General features: G+C 44.0%; 1 protein-coding gene across 1 annotated transcript; it reads right to left on the bottom strand.

Moving 5' to 3' along the window:
* Positions 1 to 840: 840 nt before the first annotated feature.
* Positions 841 to 15,754, bottom strand: IFNGR2 (interferon gamma receptor 2). Its single transcript, XM_051616369.1, has 7 exons — positions 15,566 to 15,754; positions 11,593 to 11,719; positions 11,095 to 11,270; positions 7,123 to 7,271; positions 5,530 to 5,683; positions 4,342 to 4,487; positions 841 to 2,021 (listed from the first exon to the last, which is right to left on the bottom strand). Exons 1-7 carry the CDS (start codon positions 15,636 to 15,638, stop codon positions 1,848 to 1,850), a joined length of 999 nt encoding a protein of 332 aa, XP_051472329.1. The 5' UTR covers positions 15,639 to 15,754; the 3' UTR covers positions 841 to 1,847.
* Between the last annotated feature and the right edge of the window lie 246 nt (positions 15,755 to 16,000).

Raw genomic sequence — 16,000 nt, 5'->3', positions numbered from 1 at the left:
TTGCATTTTCTCCCAGAAGTTTGCTCTCTTGCAAGAATTTCTGGACCATCTCTGGTTTTAGAGAACTGGGATTGTCATGTTCTCTATATAGCTGCTAAGAAGAGAAAAGAGACAGCTTTGAGCTTGTGTCTTTTTCAGTAGCTGATGCTGAAAACAGGAGAAGTGTGAGAACCATGCAAGCTTCCTTCAAGATATCCCAGGACCCACTTTTACACCACAGGCAGTTCCAGCACAGGCCAAGGTGGGTAGGGGTGGCTCATTTTAAGTAATGCCTTGGCCTGCTGCAGTTGGTGGTTGTGAAGATAACCCACAGATTCTTGATTTTGGCCTATTTGTGTCACTACAAGAAATACCTAGTAACAACCATCTCTGTCAGAAGTCTAGTGCAGGGCATATTTGGGAAGTTGCATGCTGCATTCCTGGATACTCACAGTAGGTGTTCTGTCTGCCTTCTGATTTATGTCATCTGTTATGCATAGGTTGTAGGTTGTTCCTTTGCAAGCCTGTGGTTCTTCATTTGTTTACAGCACAGTATATAAAAAGAACATGGATTAACATAAAAGCAGATATTATGCAGCCTGTGGCTGGCCGGACTTGAAGTATGACTGAGCCTCCAGATAACTACACTGTCTTGGCATATTGCCTAATCACAACTGATGAGTTTAGTTGTATCCACAAACAAACTCATAAAATGTTCTTTTTTGGGAAAAAAAAAAAAGTTACTGACTTTTCCTGCTAGTCTTGTGTATTGGTGGAAGGGGTAGAACAGCATTACCTCGGATAACCCACACCTCTTGACAGTGAACAGGTTCATTAACAGACCTAAGTAACTTGAAAAAGTTATTTGCAAACAAACAAGCATATTTTTCTTTTATTTTTTTTTTTGAAACAAGTTGTATCAAACCCCCAAAAAAGTCAAAACAAATAAACCCAACCTTTTTAGTACAGAAGTGGTTCATTGGTTATTTGTCCTTTATTAGATACCAGATTGTGATGTAAGGCTTCACTTGTAGTCTGCTTCAAAGGACTCAAAACACAACCTTCTGTCAACTCTCCATTTGTGGGACTAATCTGATTGATAGCCAACATGAGATTTTAGTGTCTGATAAAAACACATACATATTATATACATTCTGAGAAAAATTATTTTAAAGCTTGTTTTGCTGTGAGGAACAACTGTGTCACTGCAGGAGCAGAAGATTAATGCTTCACATGAATGTGTGGGAGGCAGATACTAGGAAGCCTTTCCTGGCACAGTTCTTTGCACAGATTTGTGCTGCAGAGAGTGAAGCACTGTAAAATGTATTTTTAGAGTGCCATTTTTATCTGCGGGGAAGAACCCTGCCACAGAAGATGCCATGTACTTAAAAACCATTCAGAAAAAAATACTGGGATGGATATAATACATGTTGAGTTTACAATTAAGGCAACAAAACAAAAGCCAGTGATTAATGGTGCCATTGAAAAACTCAAGGTAGTACTACATCCTACAATAAAGTGCTGTTATTTCTCAAAGCTTTATTTCATTTCAGGGTGGAAAATATGATTATGTTAATAAAAACCTTTCATAACCGTCTGTCTTAAGGCAATTTAGTGTTCATTGTCTTTCACCTTCCACCTGATAAGTCTCTGGCAGAACACAGTTGCTATTGTGGCACAGCAGAAGCCATTTAAACAATGGCTCAGGGTCCACGCTATTCTCAGGAAGCAACCTCTTGCTCAGAATTTGTCAGTGGCTGCATTCTGTCCAGGGCTGGGTTGTCTGCTCTGACAGCAGCCACAAGGCACTGCTCACGGGCAGGAGCCTCTGCAAAGACTCAGTCCAGGCACTCTCACTAGGGTACCACTTAAGTTACTTCGCTTTCAGTGGAGATGCTGCATGAATGAGCTTGATCATCCAAACTGTTGCCGCAGGCTTGACTTCCTTCCACATGAGATAAAGCAGATAAGGAATCGGGAGGGTCATCCTCAACGTGATTGTCCAACAGCTCCAGAACAGGCATGGTAGGGTCTTTCAAATACTGGAGGAAGCCAGAAACAACAGTTTAGGTATCTATCCACAGAAGAGATCTGTTCAAAATTACAGAAACAGAGCAAGCACCACCACCTATAGGCAGGTTGCTTCAGACCAGAATTCCTAGCGAGAGTTGCTAAATGTGTGTTCTTTTCTGGATTTCCTTGGAACTACATTGAACAAGGAAGGTAAAAATAACTTATTTCTTAGGAAAAATAAATGAAGTCAATCATGTAAATGTCCATTTAAGTGAGATCCGTTTCCTTTTTTTTAAAAAAAAAATTTTGGCTAATACTATTTTCATGTCAGACCAAGCAAATTCCTACTAGGTAAGAACAAACCACAGAAGAAAACACAATTAGTACACTGCAGGAGCCTAGCAACTGACAGCTTCTCTAAAGCACTGATGGAGCAAATGAGATGGAAAATTCTGGTTTGTTCAGTGTGAGGCAAGTCAGATCTGCATCTTTTATTGTTACCAGAAAACTGTAGTGGCATTTTTCTCTTGAAGTCACTTTTTGCTTTGACTTCCTCTCTGCCCCCCATTCCTCCAAAATTAAGTCATCAGCTTCACAATCAATGCATAAACAAAGGAAAGAGCATTAGAAAAATATGTAGGCCAGAGAAAATGACCTGCATTTCTGTTCCTCCTGCCATACTCCCCTTATCAATAAGCTGATCTTGTGTTTCACAGGGAACTGGAGCCATGTAACACTCATGTACTGAACCAAAAAAACAACCTGCTACTGAACACTTTTTCCCTGATTTATAAAAAAATAATAAATGCAATCACTGTCTGGAATACAGACATGATCACATTGTTAAAAAGAATGCCACAGCTTGTAGTTTCACTCAAAAGCTTGTTCTGTACTGTAGGAAGCATCATAATCTGACTGAGATGGGATCACAGCTCAAGTCATGTTTGTGATCCATTTTTTGATTTCAGAGTGGACAAAATTAGCCTTAGTTTCAATTAAGACACCCCATTCTCTGAAATCAAAGCAAGGCTAATGAGCAGCAGGATTATTTTTTTCAGGTGTACTAAAGACTAATGTTTCATATGGGAACCTCCAATACATCCACTTCAGCAAATTCAAGACCTCAGTCTGGCTTTGCTATGGGAAGGTGTTTCTGCAGTAGAACTGCTTCCTGTAACTCAGATGCTGAAAGCTGAGATCCTTCTGCAAAAGAAGGAAGCATTCTGAAAATCTAATAGACTACATATGAAACTGCCTTAAAATAATTGGTATTCTGTACCAATGGAAATTGTTTTAAGAGAAGAAGCTTCAGACTGGTTGATCCCTTTTAGAAATACACATTTAAAAAAAAACAACAACAAACAACCCTGCCTGTTTACTGACTTTCCTTAATTTCTAATTAGTATTTTGCCCAAAACCAGGCTCACCACTGTTCAAGAGTATCTGTTTTTGCTGCCTATTTTCCACAATAACACAATTACTCCAGAACTCATGAAGATAAGACTCTCTTCTCAGAAGTCCTTCACATGAAATGCTGTACTATTTTAGTATATTGTGCAAGATTTCTTTTTCCTACATGAGATGTACTTTGCTTAATGTGTGATACAGCTGTCCCCACTGGCCTCCATGAAATGGTAGCTGAGATAGCACGGAGAGAGAAAATTCTGTAGTTAGGACTCTGCAGAAAGTCTGGGTTCACTCACCCACACTTCTATCAAAATCTGGAAAAACAGCTCCACAGGCACAGAACTACCATAGTACAAGGGACTACTCTGACACAAAGACACAAAGAAATACACCTCAAAGAACTGCAAACACAGGCTTTTAAAAATACAGACTGCATGCTGATCACGAACTTTGAAATCAAGAATTCTGCTTAAAAGACTACTTCCTGTTTGAATACTAAACAGAAGAAGATTAATAGGACTGAAACCATATCGTTTAGTACATAAATGTGTGAGCTACATGGAAAAAAAAAAGGCCCAGGATGACTTTCATTTGAGTACTGCTAAACCTATAGAAAACAAAGAAAAAGCCAAAACCCATGCTCCTAGATAGTCCTTTGTCTTCAGGTCAGTTCTTGCTGTTAAAACAATCAGTGCTCACTTTGCCATATCAGATTTCTAATCAGACACCTAGGTCCCAAGTACATATTCTGCAGCACACAAAAGCTTTTTGCTTCAAGTGAGCAACTGTTTCAGGCCTGATGACTTAGGTAAGCAAAGACAGGGGTGGACAAGGGGTAGTCCAGGAACAGAGAATCTTCCTGTGGTTTCATAACAGGATTATAGCAACATTTGTACCAGGGCAGAGGGAGAGTGAGGAGAAAAATCAAGTATCTACACATACCTCTTTGAAGTGTGATGGGATTTCTAAAGGTGGCTGAGACCAGTATTTAATTGTCCTGCGGTTTCTCCACAGAAGAAACAAACCACCTGTTACAAGAGCTAACACCAACACAAATATTGGTATAATAAATGCAGCTCTGGTTGCTTCTAAAAAAGAAGAAAAAAAAAAGAACCACCATATACATATACATAATTGAATGTAAAACAATATACAGCAAGTTAAAATTTACTATACTTGGTCATCAAAGTGCAATTTCCAAGGCTAAGATCACAGCACTACTATAGATGTGCTCTAAGCACCTGTGTTTTGTGATTCCACATGGAAGCCACCAGGTACTGTGAACTTCCTTCCCCTCAGTCACACAGCCTAAGGCAAACTTCTACTTGGCACCCTAGCAGGGCTAATGAAGAGCTGAAGGAATCACTGCTGGTGGACAGAGTGCAGGCAGGGGGAATGCCATCTGTCCTCCACCCTCAAGACTGTCAGCAAGGGCCATCAATACCAGGGGCTTCTCTTTCAGAATACACACCTCTCTCCAGCAATAGCAGCATCAGACTCCAACATCACAGCTCTGGGGCTTGCTATCAAGACTACCTGGGAGATGGCATAAGCAGTTCATACACATACTCCCCTGCATTCAAAGCATGCTAAAGAACGGTTGTGCCTGTGTGCTGGGGATCACATGGAGAGATTAAGGAGAGGGACGAACTCTGTTATCTTGCACATGCCCTCTCCTCCCTTCACCCTCTCTCTTATCTCATGCAAAAACACGGAACTCAAACTATCAGAGAAAGTCAGATGGGAGAGGGATGTTCCTGTCCTGTAGGAGTGGCTGAGGCAGTGAGGCAGCAGCTGAGGGAGGGGATTTGCAAGACTAACACCGTCTCCTTCATCCATGACTTCCTCTAAAGAGCAAGTATTCTCTTACTTTCCAGAAATATGCAAAGAAATACCCATAGCATTATTTATGAAGGGAAAGGATGAGGGGAAGAGTACAACACAGACTCTCAATCGCTGGCTGAAAAACTTCATATTATTTTGCCATTAATTCCACTTGTGAACTACTCTCAGAGGTGCTCTCTTAGCACTCCTGACAAATGTGGGTGCACAACTGAGCAGTTATACCATCTAAACTCATGTTCTCCACTCATCCCATTGTATACACAAAGTAACAGAATTGGATTATACCGCTGATTGTAGTTCTGCAACACACTGGGGCACTTTGCAGTCCAAGTAACTGGAAAGCTAAGTATGTTGTCAATTCTACTTGAACACCAAGACAATAAAGTGTCGATTCCTTTATGTTTCTGATTTTGAATAGTGTATTGCTTGTCTTTATCTCCTGTTTAAAATACAAAGAAAAAATAAAAATACAGGTATTACTGTAAAAACCAGACCTGGCTTCAACATAAATGTGCTCCACATATTTAAGTTTTTCATTCAATAAGGACAGGTTTTCTTTTTCATAATTCAGCTTTCCCAAACAAGAGAAGTACTGAATGTATTTTAACCTCCTACTTGAATGCATTTGAAATGTCATTAATTTTAGATAAAATTAAGCCTGACAATTTAAAACCACGTCTACAGGCACGAACAGCAGAGGCATGAAAACTGATGCAAGGTCTCATTTTATGCACAATATGCTGCTGGACACTTTCACACAGTTTCTTTTAACAGCTCAGGCAGTGAGAGCAACACAGGAAGGGGGAGGGAAAAACAAGCCCTGAAAAGAACCTCCACCAGCAGAGGAAGCTGAAGGACATGGAGTTCAGTGAAGAGCTTCCACTATCTCAGCTCCTTCTACTGAAGAGGAAAAAAGCTGATGGGCAGTGCAAAACCCCCACAGTTTCCACATGGCCACCACAGTCTTTTGGGAATTTTTACCCTGAAAGGAGCTAGGAAAACAGCCTCAGTTAAGCCTACAGAAACATATGAGAGCAACTTCTCTGAATCTCAAACATTAAAGTCATTTTTGTGTGTCAGAAAAATGCATATTGGTGCCAAAGAGGAAGGAAGTGGAGAGGCTTTGGATTTAGCAAGGTCTTTGAAACACAAGTGTTCTAATTTTTTTTTTTTTTTTCTGCTGCTGCTTCTGTTTGGGTTTTTTTTCAACATTTGACATCAGAAGGACATTCATTTGAATCTTCTGAATCTTCTTCCCTTTTTTTTTTCGGTCTTTTTTTAAAGGTGTCTTTGTCCCTCCCCTGCAACGCTAGCCTGCCAAAAACAGAGTTACCAAGGCCCCAGAGAGCAGCATAAGCACACAAGGAGATAAACACACTCAACAGCAACAGTACTGGCTTATCCCAGCTGTGTCCAGCATGCTTCTAATAACTCTGCCTTTCTCTGTCCTAGGAACAGGCAACATCAGGCCAAAGCCACCTGTTTCTGATGCTGCCAGCACAAACAAGCACAGCACAGGAAAGGAGGAAGGCTATTTCAGGGTTTTTCAAATTGCCTAAACAAACTTTGGAATCTAAATGTCATTTCAAAGCCACCTTTGACACTTTGTGGATTTTCTCCCACGAGCAGCAATATGATTTAACCTTTGCTTCATAAGGAGGAAGAAAAGATGGGTTTGAAAGTTTTGTAATATATGCAATACTTGTGTCAAGACCAAATTAACATTTTTTCAAGACACCAAGTGGTGACCTTCACTGCTAGAGAAAAAAGTTACATTAGTTTTCTTCCTCCATTAGTGATGTTTTTTCAAGAGACACTGGCTCGTATCTCTTAGTCACAAAGGCATTGTGAACTAAATAAATTAGAGAGAATTCTTACTTGTTTAGTAGTACTTGTTGCATTCTCCCAGTAGGACACATGATACTGAAGAAAGTATCTTGCTTCAGATCCAATAGGGGGTGTGATACTAATGAGAAGGGAGTCAGAATTTTGAGTCTCACAGTTCACTTTTGGGGGCCCTATTGTAGCTGAAAATAAACAAAGAAAGAGCAGTGAACCTCTGGGAGATGGAAGAGCTCATCATACTGTCTTCAGCTTTACTTAGATACTCACAACAAACATACTAAATATTAACAGCTTTTTTCTCAAGAAAAGGAGTATAACACTGTCTCATCTAGTTATAGAATCACAGAATCATTAGGGTTCAAGATCATCGAGTGCAACTGTAATCCAACCACTATAGCCACTAATCTATATCCTGAAGCACCACATCTAGATGCTTCTTGAACACCTCCAGGGATGGCGACTTCAGCACCTCCCCAGGCAGCCTGTTTCAATGCTTCACCACTCCTTCAGTACAGAAATCTGTCCTAATATCCAAACCAAACCTCCCCTGGCACAACTTAAACCCGTTTCCTCTTGTCCTATCCCTAGTTACTTGGGAGAAGAGACCAACACTGGCCTCTCTACAACCTCCCTTCAGGTAGCTGTAAAGAACAGTAAGATCTCCCCTGAGCCTTCTCTTCTTTAGACTAAATAAGCCCAGTTCCCTCAGCTACTCCTTATACAACAAGCCCTCCAAACCCCTCATCAGCCTTGTTGCTCCGGGACCTCAATGTCTTTCTTATACTGTGGTGCCCAGCACTGAACACAGTGGCCACAGCTGTGTCCTCACCAGGGCCAAGCACAGGGGCATGATCACTTCCCTCCTGCTGGACTCACTGGTTTTGATACAGGCCAGGATGCTGTTGGCTTTCTTGACCACCTAGGCACACTACTGGCTCACATTCAGCCAGCTGCCCACCAGTACTCCCAGATCCTTATCCACTGAGCTGCTTTCCAGCCACTCTTCCACAAGCCTGTAGTGTTGCTTTGGGGTTATTCTGACCAAAGTGCAGGACCTGGCACTTGGTCTTGTTAAACCTCATCCTGTTAACCTCAGCCTATCAATCTAACCTGTCCAGACCTCTCTGCAGTGCCTTCCTACCCTTGAGCAGATGAACACTCCCACTCAATTTAGTGTAATCGCAAACTTGCTCAGGGTGCTCTCAATCCCCTCATCCAGATCATTGATACAAATGCATCTGCATGAGGATAGGGAGGCTCTACAGAGAGACTTGGATAGATTAAATCATTGGGCTAATGTTAATGGTCTGGGCTTCAACAAGGCCAAGTGCCGGGTCCTGCACTTGGGCCACAACAACCCCAGGCAACGCTACAGGCTTGGGGAAGTGGCTGGAAAATGTCTGGCAGAAAAGGACCTGGGGGTTCTAAGTGACAAGTGGCTGAATACGAGCCAGCAGTGTGCCCAGGTGGCCAAGAAAGCCAACGGCATCCTGGCTTATCTTAGCCAGCAGAAGTAGAGAGGTGACTGTCCCCCTGTACTCAGCACTGGTGAGGCCACACCTGGAGCATTGTGTCCAGTTTTGGGCACCTCAGTTCAAGAGAGATCTCGAGGTGCTGGAGTGAGCACAGAGGAGGGCAACGAAGCTGGTGAAGGGCCTAGAGAATCAATCTTAAGAAGAATGATTGAAGGAGCTGGGAATATTTAATTTGAGGAAGAGGAGGCTGAGGGGAGACCTCATCAGTCTCTACAGCTACCTGAAAGGTCATTGTAGAGAGGTTGGTGCTGGTCTCTTTTCACAGGTAATTAGTGATAGAACAAGAGGGAATGGCTTCAAGCTGCAACAGTGGAGGTTTAGACTGGACATTAGGAAAAAAAAAAATCACAGAAAGAGTGATGAGACACTGGAATAGGCTGCCCAGAGAGGTGGTTGAGTCACCATCCCTGGATGTGTTTAAGGGTCGTTTGGATGTGGTGTTGGTGGACATGGTTTAGGGGAGAACTTTGTAGAGTAGGGATGATGGTTGGACTCGGTGATCCCAAGGGCCTTTTCCAATCTGAATAGTTCTATGATTCTATAAAAAATTAAACAGAACTGCCCCAGTACCAAGCCCTGGGGGACATCGCTTGTGACCTGCCACCAGCTGGATTTAATTCCGTTTATCACAACTCTTTGGGCCCAGCCATCCAGCCAGTTTTTAATGCACTGAAGAATCCACCTGTCTATACCGTCGGTCACAAGTTTCTCAAGGAGAATGCTGTGGGCATGCATTTAAGATACCTATTTTATTACAAATCTAAGGAAAAAGACTTAAATAAAAAGTGAAACTAGGTTATTTAAAAAAAAAAAAAGTTTACTCCTAACTTCCCCTGAAAATTCAGTAAATTTTAAAAAGAATGTATCTAAATTTATCTGTTGATAGTGATAGCATTTTGTTGTTTTTTTTTTTCTCCAAATAGACTGCCACATACTCCATGTTCTCTAAAACCACAGTGCTTGGGTCAATAGATTGGAAGAGCAATAACTAGTTTCTTCCTCCTTGCTTTAATGCTTCCATCTGTCTTACTGGGTAAAGATGATTACTTCATTCTGTGAAATATTCTGAGGTCTAAATAATGAAAAATATTCTATAAAGTACTGCCAGTCCTAATACAAGAGACTTCTGTGATCACAGGTCACACACAGTCATTAGTAATTTATCCTTTGTATCTAGACTTCTTTCACCAGTTAAGACCATCAGCATTCGTAAAGCACTCCAGGATCTCAAAAAACTCACTCATGTAAATAGGAGAGTAGTTAACAGCTGCTTGCATACTAGGAGGGGTAACTATTAAAGGTAAAAACCAAACCTTGCATGCAACCATTGTCTCAAAAAATCCAGAAGAACCTGCTCTGTCCACTGTTACAGAAGATTATCCCCCATGATCTTTGTATTGGTTAAGAAATTTCAATTTCTCTCTACTTCCTGTTGCCATACAAGTGCAAATGCCTTGTTGTGTGTCCTCACAGGTTCCTGAGGCTCCCCTCTCAAGTGGGACTGAGTCAGACATTAAAAAAAGAGAACAGCCTGATGGAGTAACCCATAGTTTTGGCGTCCAGGAACCGATCTCAAAGGCAGTCACACAAGAATTATCACAGAATGTTCCTCTTGCTCCTCCAAGGAACAGACACACAATCATATCTCCCACATTGAGCCTCTCCTTTGTCTTATATCCCCATTAGCCCAGTGTTTTCCTTACCCCCAAAGGATCCTACTCCCAAAAAAATCACAAGCTATGGTTATATCAACCATGATCTCCATCTGAGGATTCAGATAGTTCCTCATCCCCACACTCTATATTACTAGAAAAGATCCAAGATTCAGAACTGAAGTCACCAGGGAAAGTATCATACTCTGTGCAGTATGGACCACCACTGCTTCTCACAAGGTATGGGAGAACTTGAACTAAAGAACTAATAAATCCATTCCTCTGTTCATTATCATTTCAGAGGTATTTTTAAACTCAACATTTATTTTCTTCTAATCCTGAAACAAATCACAGCAAGGCAAAGGGCAGATTTTATAAAAAATAACAACATGCTCATTCACACAGGTAATGGGATTTGAAGCATAACTTGACCCCTCTACACTGTAGTCAGGATGGTCTGTAGTCTCTTTTAGATAAGAAACCCACTCAATAGAAGCAGGTAGTTTGTACTCAGACTACCACAAATCAAGGGAGTGTATGTGTGCATGCAGCAGTCCTTAGGGGGTAAACAAGCAAACTCTCTAACATAATATACTTTGCAGTTTTTACAAAGCTTACCACCCAAGGAAAAAACCCAGCTACAAAGGGGATTAAATATGACCAAACTCCTTGTGACACACCCAGGCCTTGTAGTCTTTGTTAACCGAACACCTGCAGCTTTTGAATCAAAAAAGCCTAGAACAGACAACAAACTATTTTTTTTTTTAAAGAAATCTCCCATGAGAGACAGAGACACTGAAATCATAAATAGCACTTACTGTCTCTCTCTGCCACAAACGGATCTGTCTCCACCCAGTCAGAAGCCACTTGCCCCAGCTCAGCCCTCACGCGCAGAACAACCGTCCAGCGCCGCTGCTTCAGCGACCAGGGGAAGCTGCACTGGGTCTGCACCACCCGGGTGCAGTTCATCTCATCCCACTCGTTGAAGGCCCCGCTGCAGTTCAAAATGAAAGGCAGACAAAGCTGAACAGCACAACTACCTGAAGTACAATCCCTATTACATATAACTATGTAACAGTTCTGGGTGCTCTTCACGTCTTCACCCTTGACTTGGCTCAGTTCAGTGGAAATATCACGGGCTAAGACACTGTCAATCTTCAGAAGCTGCTTTCACATATGCATAAAAGCATCTGTAACAAACAACTCATTCTTTCATTTGTTTATTAATACGTAGCCTTTTTTTTTTTATTTTTAAACAATTGTGTTACTGCATTAGAACAAAATCAGTTTTGTTGTTTTGAGACTTCTTTACTTACGTTTTATACTGGACTGTGTATAAGACCACGCCTCTATCCACTTCAACAGGAGACCATCTCAGTGAACTATTAAAGTTATAGGAATAAACCACTACATCCTTTGGTGCCGGCAAATGGGGAGAAGACTCTAAAGTAAGAAAAGGAATAAAAATAACTATCAAAGTATTACAGTATACAGTAACTAACTTTTGGTCTCCACATTCCATCACCATATATATTTTTCACTGTTTTGCAGGCAAAACCATTCCTTCTCTTCATTCTGTTTCTAGGTGCACTAGTAGCAGCACACTGAAGTCTCTGCTACCCACAAAGCAGCAAATTGCAACTTACTGCTCATATTTATTCCATACAGAACATAGCACTGAACTACTGAGCCCAGCATAAAACAATGAACCCCACCCAGCTCCCTCAAGGAGCTAGAAATTAATGTCCACTGCCACTTGTCATTACAAAGGCTCATCTATTTCAGTTGTCTGCACCTCACATTTAACTATGTTAACAACACAGAACACATTTTTCCTCATCTGTCTCCTGCTCACTTGTTTGAAAACACTGAGGCCACTTCACTGATACTTTCCAGGAAACAAGTTAAAAAAACACAACAAACCAAGACCAAAACCCTTCCTGTGCTTAAAACATTCACAAACACATAGTGCAGTGTTCCACTTGAAAGCCCAAATTTTTTCAATTTTGAAACTGATTTCACTATGTAGAAAAGGTCAGAAACCTCTCTTAGAGGCATGTCTTCCACTAGTAGGAATGTCAAATTCAGTCATAATATGAACTCCTGAAGATGAATGAAGACTGCAAGTGCTCTCAAGCAGCTTGTGAGGAGATGAGCAACATGGAAGCTGAGAGAAGAGTTGTGTCCCTAGTATGGGATATGAATCACTTCCCTTCTGGCCCAAGCAGAGCCGAAGAGGAAGCTGCCTGTTGGGACTGGAGCACAGCCAGACTGGTGGAGGGGCAGAAAAGCCAAGGGAAGGGAGGACAGGACAGCAAATGGCAAAGAACCAAGGGCTAGGGAAATGGAAGTGGGTGAAGTGAAGAGAGGCAAATGAAAAGTTAAGTGGGGGAGCAGCTGGAGGGAGATGTTAGCTGGCAAACAGGGCAAAACACCAGACTCGGGAACCAGAAAACACTGAAAGACAAGGAGGCCAGTGGCAAGGCATTGGGACTGACAAAAGAAAGCAACAGATTAATGCAAGCAGGCTGAGGCAAGGAAGACAGGAAAACACAGTTATCAAATGCTTTTAAAACCAGAAAAGCCTCACACTTCTAAACACAGCACTGCAGTCACTCATGCAGAAAGGGCCATTGGGAGCTCTCTGGCCCAAGTTCTCACCCCAAACAGGGCCAGCTGTAGCACCAGACCAGGTTGCTCAGGGCTTTTTCCAGGCAGATCCCAGAACTTCCAAGGATGGAGCCTGCAAAGCCTTGATGGGCAGTCTTCAATGCCTGCCTGTACTAAGACTGAGAAAGGTTTTCCTTCTACACTTGATTTGTGTTTGTCAGTGCAGTGGGTCAACTGGTCTTAAGCTGGAAGACAACCATGACATGATATGATACTCCACATGGTAATATTTCAGGTTTTTCTTCTTAAGACAATAGTTTCCTAAAGGTACAGTTTGTTTACTTTTACAAAAATAAGATCACAAGATCAAGCACTGAAGCTAAATTCCTCTACTTGGGAATATGAGGATAATTTTGTTACACAGCACCAGATAGCACTGATGCTGACACCACTATCTTTCAGAAGAGACATCATGCCAGGCTGTTAGTATCCTCCATGTACAAGAAAAAGAGGACCTGGATCTTCACAGAGTTGCATTAAACCCTAAGTTAAAAATACAACAAAGCTGGTTAAGTTCTCAAAGTTTTAGTTAGGTATGTTACTAGTTTCTTAGCCTCAAATTTTGAGTAGTGCTCTTACATAAATACGCATTGCCATATGCTACAGATGGATTCAGCACTGCAAACCTGTTGGAGACTCTCTTTAAATGATACCTAAACTATTAATCTCCCACATATTTTAAAGACCACCAAGTAACCTTTTCTTCATTCAAGAAAATTTTCACTTTCCAGTCACACAGATTCCTTCTTGCACTCTCACTACTGGTCTGGCATGTGGCAAGGTATCTCACACCATCAGTAATCTGTGCACTCAGACATCCGATATGAACTAATTTTACAAAATTCAAGAAAGCTGTCAGAACGAAACACGAGCACTAGTTTTGGTTTAGTTTTGTGTTGTTTTCTTTTTAATTTCTTATTCCCTCTCCCTTTTAAATAAAAAAAAAGGAAAAAAAATAATAGGAAAAAGTAATGGATGAGGGCAGCTGGTTTATCTTCTCCTCAATCAACCAAGACGGCTCACTGATTATTTTGCCTTATATTAGCATTCAGAAACAGGTAATTTTCCCTACCAGCTTCAAAGTCAGTGAAAAAATTATCAGATCTATGGCTCTGTAGTTGAACATCAAGGTGTTCTGTGCAACAAGGCACTTACTACTGCACTGAGGAGCTGATTCTGTAGCACAGTGGAAGGAATATATTAATGTATTTGTTACATATCTTAATGTGTCAAGGGAAGTTACTTAAATTTCTGAAATCACACACTGAACTTTGTAACAATCATAAGTTTGTATGACCCAAAGTAAAAAAAATGCACTCTTTAGACAAAAACACCTACCTATGAAAACCAAAAACCACCTTAGCTAGGGAAAGGCAGAAATGCCCCCGTCCTTTCTCTCTTTCTGGAAGGTGGCCCCACTGAAGTGGTTCTTTTAGAGCATCTGCCAAACAATGCTCAGATTGTTTTTTCCTGATGCAGGGACTTCCTGACTCTTCAAGCCGCAAGTCAAAGCTTTCACATAGCAGAGTGTGAAGCCACAAAGTTACAGCGAATGAAAGCAGCTCAGCCTGGCCTAGCCAGCGACCTCCTAGCCTCTGTTCTTGAATGATTTCTGAACCCCTCCCCTGCATCATCAGCCTGATAACACATCATTTTTCTAAACTGGCAAAAAAGAAGTCTGGGTTGCCTGTTGTTTGTTTTTGGTTTTGTTTTTTTTTTACAGACTTCTGCTGTTCTAGTGCACCGAACACTGTCAGATAAGCACCAAAGCCTGCAACAGGCAAACACGGCCAGGTGCAGATTGGTGACGACAGCTGGCTATTCTCAGATTTTAGCATGTGTAGCATCTCCCTTCGCAACAGAAGAAACACAGCGCCGAATGCCGAGGGGGAGGAGGCCCCTACACGCAGACCCAACACCACAACAGCTCCCTGGGAAATCCCGCTGCTCTAGACGGGATGGGACTGGGCACCGCTGACTGCAGCGGGCCCGCCCCCCGCCTCACTTTTTAACCCACCCGCGGGCACCTGGACCCCCGAGTCTGGCCACGGACTGCAGGCCTGGCACGGCTGCTACCCCCCGGCAGCCCCGCCAGGGTCACCAGCCACAGCTCCTCAGGGAACACATGCTGAACCCACGGCGGTACCCGCACCCTGGGCAGGGCTCAGGCTGTGCTCATGCCTTCCTCTCGACCTCTCACCGCTGCCCTGCCACACTCGCCGGGACACATCCCGAAGCCAGGATTACACCCGTGCGCTACAGCTCAGCCCCGACCCAGCAGAAACCCCCCCCCCCGCACCCTCCACCCCACGGCAGCAACGCCTCTAGACCAAAGCTGAAATCAGATCCTGCCCAAGCCCTCGCGTCACAGAACGAGGCAGGCGAGGCCGAGGTGCGCCCGACGGCGGGGTGCCACAGCACACCCTGCCGCCGCACCGGCGACTCCAGCCGCACCGAATCCCCCGACGGCTGAGCCCGCGCAGGTTCCCGCCGCCCCTGCCAGGCGCGGCCGGATCGGGGAGCGAGGCTGACATGGCCACGGCCCCGCTGCCGCCGCCGGCCCCGCTGCCGCCCTCGGCCCCTCCGGCCGCCGCCCCGCGCCGGCCCCGCCGCACCCACCTGCGCCCGCAGCCCGCCGCCAGCCCAGGAGGAGGAGGAGGAGGAAGGAGAGGAGCGGCTCCCAGCACGGCATGGCCTAGCCGGCAGCGTCCCGCCGCCCGGCCCCGCAGGCTGCTCCCCGGCGCCTGAGCAGCGGGGCCGGCGGCGCGCAAGCCGAGCGGGGACCGCCCCGCACCCGCGGCGCCGCAGCGGCCCCGGCCGAGGAACCGCCCCGCCGCCGGGAGGCAGAGCTCGGCCCTCGGCCCCGCCTCCAGCGCCCGGGGCCGCCGGGGGGGCCCGGCGAGCTGCGGGAGGGCTCTGGGGCGCCGTCTCCGCGGCGTCGGGCCGGTCCCGGCGAGCACCGCCCCGCGCGGTGCGGGGCAGGGGCTGCGTGTGCGTGCCGGGCGTGCGGTCGGTGCGGGAGAGCCTCGCCGCTGGGTGGTGGGAGCTGCCCGG

The sequence above is a fragment of the Apus apus genome, chromosome 1, assembly GCF_020740795.1.
Source record: "Apus apus isolate bApuApu2 chromosome 1, bApuApu2.pri.cur, whole genome shotgun sequence".
NCBI lineage: Eukaryota > Metazoa > Chordata > Aves > Apodiformes > Apodidae > Apus > Apus apus.
The sequence above is the reverse complement of the archived record's forward strand: the minus strand, read 5'-3'. Positions and strand labels throughout refer to the sequence as shown.

What these genes read in the sequence shown, in the direction of transcription:
- IFNGR2 (XM_051616369.1), bottom strand. Translation starts at nt 15,638, where the DNA reads ATGCCGTGCTGGGAGCCGCTCCTCTCCTTCCTCCTCCTCCTCCTCCTG. An exon ending in GTTTGTGGCAGAGAGAGACA is followed by an intron (nt 7,272 to 11,094) that starts GTAAGTGCTATT and finishes GTTTATTTTCAG; the next exon opens with CTACAATAGGGCCCCCAAAA. An exon ending in CAACAAGTACTACTAAACAA is followed by an intron (nt 5,684 to 7,122) that starts GTAAGAATTCTC and finishes TATTTTAAACAG; the next exon opens with GAGATAAAGACAAGCAATAC.